Source organism: Limtongia smithiae (assembly GCF_038497785.1).
Source record: "Limtongia smithiae strain NRRL Y-17922 unplaced genomic scaffold V1518scaffold_28, whole genome shotgun sequence".
NCBI lineage: Eukaryota > Fungi > Ascomycota > Lipomycetes > Lipomycetales > Lipomycetaceae > Limtongia > Limtongia smithiae.
Window position 1 is genome coordinate 1 of NW_027117649.1, and position 4,181 is coordinate 4,181.

Here is a 4,181-nt window from a genome sequence, read left to right on the forward strand (position 1 = left end):
TGAGACAAGAACACTTTGAATTATTATGTGTACATACTACTAGATGTACGGGAAGTATATATCACAATCATTTCATCAAAAATTCATCGAGGCTCATGTTACCAATCAATAGATTCCTCAGAGGACCATCAATATTCCAAACCACAGCTCGGCCATCATTCTGCGCGACACCTGTCGTCTCGTTCACACTGGTTGGCATACCAGGCGCTGAAGCATCATTTATTCCAAGATAATCGTATCCTGTGGAAGGAGGGTCAAGTCTACCTTGTACTGGTAAGGACGATGACGCATCCTTATCAAAAGCAATATTGCTCATTGTTGACAGAGCATCAATTCCAGTTGTCGGTACATCGTAATAAGTATCTTGGAATGATACGCTGCCAGAAACTTCTGTAGTAGATATCCGTTTGTCAAGAACGGGTCCAACGGTCTCTGTAGTCATCCCCACAAGAGCGACTCCGAGCACACTTTCTTGGTCTAACTCGTCAGCAATCCACTGTCTTGTAGCCTCGTCCAAGGATGCCCGCTTCACAAAGCCCATATCTCGAGTAGTTATTCGCGCCGCGGACATTGACAGGTCAACATCCGGCTCTTGCTTCTCGAGTGAGTCAAGTACAGAGCAAAGCCATGATACACCTCTCCATCGACGCTGCAGACGACGTAAGCCACTTTGACACGTTAAAAATGACCGATGAACTGTAGCAGCCGCCGCACTGCTTCCATGTGCCTGCTGTTGGTCGGTCTGACCGTTCGCTCCGTGCGCTCCGTGCTCTCCGTTCAGCGATAGAGTGTGCCACAAAGATAGTGATGCGCAACCAGCCATCAACACTGGCCTCGAGATAAAAGGATTGGACAGAAATGAGTCAGCAGATATAAGCTCTGCAAATGCAACCATATCTGCAATGCTAATAGCAGACGTACGAGTAAGATCCGCATTGGGATTCAAATACAAACCAGGGATATCTAGCACTGACCGCGGATAGACCAGTTTGGGATGATACACAGCCAAAATCAAAGCATGGTTCCAAGTATGTAAAAGAAGAAAGCATTGCGCATGAGCGGTTTGGGCGAATGCCTGAAAATTGTGGACATCAAATACTAAGTCGGGCGGCAATGACATGTGAAAATCCGAAATATCTTTCTGCAAAACCGCCAGCTTTGCTTGGATATCAAAACTCCTGGCGCTGCGAGATTGACGGTCTGAGTCTCGCGTTGAAGTTGTGTTTCCTATTTTTCCGGCATACGAATTCAAAAGATCTGATACTCGTCCAAGAATGACTAAAAGTCGGCACAGATAAGGGAACGGATCTGTTAAAATCTGCCCGTTCGTACTGCGAATTACTTCGCCAGTCGTGATATCTGCGATCTCATGCTCGATCTGATCCAACGGAATCGTCGTAACCCGACCCGTGCCATAGGAGACCATTCGATCCAAACAAAACACAGCCCAAAATACGCGTCGGCGCTGCTTAGCTTGTTCGGCATCAGCACTACTGTCGATATCCAAATCGCTCGACTGACTCTTATGTAAGCCCAGATCAAAGCTCATGCGAATGGCTAGTCCGCACCATGACCAAAGTCCAGAGTCACGATCGTCCGCAAATTCGTGATAGGCAATGAGAAGCAGAGCGTACACAGTCTCGACGCTAGGAAGTGACAAGTGCGGAATCAATAATGTTTTAGCTCGCTCTGCGTATACTTCTCCGAGACTTTCTCCTCCTGTGTTCTGAGAAATGTTATTCACAGACTGCCCCAAGGAACCTGCTGGCGTAACACGAATATTTTCTGCAAGTGCTGCCATTGCATATAGCATGCATTCTCCAGCTACCCCATCACAAATTCTCGCGTCAAGTTCTTCCCGGGGCAGAAATGGTAAAATCGATATCAAATGCTTGTAAAATATATCGATCAGTTCTGTGGATGGAATTTCAAATTTGCGCTCTGTGCCGTCTCGGTCGGTGTGTAAGTGTAACGCACTTGGTGACTTCGGAACAATGGAGCCGATCCGATCGTGGACAAAGGAACGGCTTAATTCGTTATCGACTGCGCTGTGTATGTTCTCAGCACTGTTATCAGATGCGAGTAATAGAGATGGCATGGTCCTCGACGTTGAGGTATCTATCACATGAGCAAATTCGTGGTGTCCAAATGTGAATGGACTAGTTTCTCCGTTGTTACTATTCGTATATGTTGGCGTCGTTGATGACGAAAGATGCTGGTCCGTGTTACTCATAGCGAGATTGACAGACAACAGTCTGAACACCCCAGAAGCGGGCGGCGCAACAGACGTTGCTCCTAACCATCGAAAATAGGGTTGTCGTATGAGAATTTCATCACCAGTATGGAAATTCCTGACTTGTGGCGCTGGTATACCGAGAGCTCCCGATGGCTTTGATAAGCGGTGTGTATTCACGGTTGGCAACTCGGGTATATTGTTGCCACCAGAAGTGTCTGAACATTCTCTGCTGTTGTCCACAATAATCACAGGGGGGTCAGCATCAGAGGATGACACATCTTGAGCCGAATTTGTAGTCACGAGAGGATTAGAGTCCACTTTCTGTCGTTTTGCGGCTGTTTCCGAATTGTTTGATAATACTGACGGAATTGAAGAAAAAGCTGCTGGAGGAGAACTGCGCGCTGTTGTGAGGCTGCTTGCTAACCCCGGTTCTCGTGGAGGGCGGGGTTGCATCGGTGTAATGGTCTCGCGGTCGTTGTAGACGCATGTTAACGCCTTCTTCTTGCACACTGCACAAGGCACAGTGCCGGAGCATCTAACCTAAAAATATTATGACGATTAGCATGTTGGAGTGAGACGGTCGTAGAAGAGTCCACTAGGTAGTTGGTGCCTTTTTCAGTTTACAGCCGTTGCATGCCCTGTTGACACGCTTCAGTCGGTGGAAAACTTGAACATCTGTTCCTCGGTCTAGCGAAAGATCGGACGCCTGATGATCTGCCAATCTCTGTGCATCCTCCCGCTCGCCATTCGGCTCCTCCAGCCCTTCGACTACGAAGCGAATTCGAGTAGTCGTCATGTCGTAATTGATAAAGCGTTAGCCAAACTGTGAAGTAAAGGCGGGGTCGGGATTGTTAAGGTTTAGGGCATTTGAGGTCATCCAAGCCGCTCGATTAAAACCATCAAGAAGTTTGTTTTCGTTGCGATACAAGCACATCAACAAGAGCATCTATCAGCAACACAATGATCTGCAAGTCCTATAATCCAGCAATTTGAAGACCGTGCGCGGGAATTCGCGGCGGCCTTTGAGCCAAGAACAACATTGCGCGGGCGGCGATGCTTCTGCCACTAAAAATTGTGCTGTCACAGGTTAGCATAATCGTGCCCCTTCTATCCTTCGACATCTTGCTTCTCGCACTTGTTCGTGATGTTTTCGAAATTGGTGCACTGACGCCTATCTTTTTGCGCGATTATTTACTCTTTTCGTGGTATTTTACACAGCTTTCTCCGTTCTATTTGCTCAAGGACAGGACGCGGCAGTCAACAGCGAACAACATGAAAATTGATGGCACTGCGGCTGCTACTTTTATTGTGCTGGAGAGATATCACAGAATCTCATACAGAAATTTGAGAATCTTAAAGATGAGGTGGCCGCAGTTACATAAGTACGGTATCCGCTACCGTGAAGTGGCGGCTTATGGGAGGGATTTGAAGACAATGGATGGTGATGACACAGCGAGGTGAGGTTGCTATGTTCGTCGATATCCTTGTCGGCATCATTTGAAGCGAGTTCGCAACCTGTTCAGAAAGGCGTATATATCATTATATCGGCGAATGTCAAACATCTTCCATTGTTGCCGATGACATTGAACTGAGGAAGTCCATCGAACTGATAGTTCTAATAACTATTGAGCGAACGTGATTATTGCTAACATCTCACATTACAGCGTTGATAGACAATTACGAATAGTCGCACTCATTTCTCTCAACAAGGCGAGGCAGAGGCGCATGGAATTAGCCTGGAGAGCATCGTCGAACGCACACTCGGATATGAATCCGAGCTCGAGACAATCGCCTAATTTGATTAGTGACTTATCTATCGTGCTTTTAAAATTACGTGCACCAATTATCCACTTTCATGTAGTCAAACCTACACATTGCAAATTTCTTGTCGACAAATCCAATCGCCTCCGTGCACCATGCTTCCGTGGCCTTCAGCGACGTTGCA

At 47.0% G+C, this 4,181-nt stretch overlaps 2 protein-coding genes across 2 annotated transcripts; one reads left to right on the forward strand and one right to left on the reverse strand.

Moving 5' to 3' along the window:
• Positions 1-2: 2 nt before the first annotated feature.
• On the reverse strand, positions 3-3,147 carry V1518DRAFT_389046 (fungal-specific transcription factor domain-containing protein). Its single transcript, XM_066901735.1, has 5 exons — positions 2,847-3,147; positions 2,555-2,776; positions 2,208-2,422; positions 265-2,102; positions 3-147 (listed from the first exon to the last, which is right to left on the reverse strand). Exons 1-5 carry the CDS (start codon positions 3,030-3,032, stop codon positions 68-70), a joined length of 2,541 nt encoding a protein of 846 aa, XP_066756766.1. The 5' UTR covers positions 3,033-3,147; the 3' UTR covers positions 3-67.
• V1518DRAFT_188165 (uncharacterized protein) lies at positions 3,115-3,969 on the forward strand. The gene has a single exon (XM_066900861.1). It carries the CDS (start codon positions 3,290-3,292, stop codon positions 3,695-3,697), a length of 408 nt encoding a protein of 135 aa, XP_066756767.1. The 5' UTR covers positions 3,115-3,289; the 3' UTR covers positions 3,698-3,969.
• The last annotated feature ends 212 nt before the right edge of the window (positions 3,970-4,181 follow it).

Bases quoted from the DNA above. Each gene is read 5' to 3' on its own strand.
- V1518DRAFT_389046 (XM_066901735.1), bottom strand. From the start codon at position 3,032: ATGACGACTACTCGAATTCGCTTCGTAGTCGAAGGGCTGGAGGAGCCG. The intron at 2,103-2,207 runs GTCATCAACGAC...CTCAACGTCGAG, and splicing joins AACACGGACCAGCATCTTTC to GACCATGCCATCTCTATTAC. The intron at 148-264 runs GTAGACTTGACC...ATGATGGCCGAG, and splicing joins ATCGTCCTTACCAGTACAAG to CTGTGGTTTGGAATATTGAT.
- V1518DRAFT_188165 (XM_066900861.1), top strand. From the start codon at position 3,290: ATGCTTCTGCCACTAAAAATTGTGCTGTCACAGGTTAGCATAATCGTG.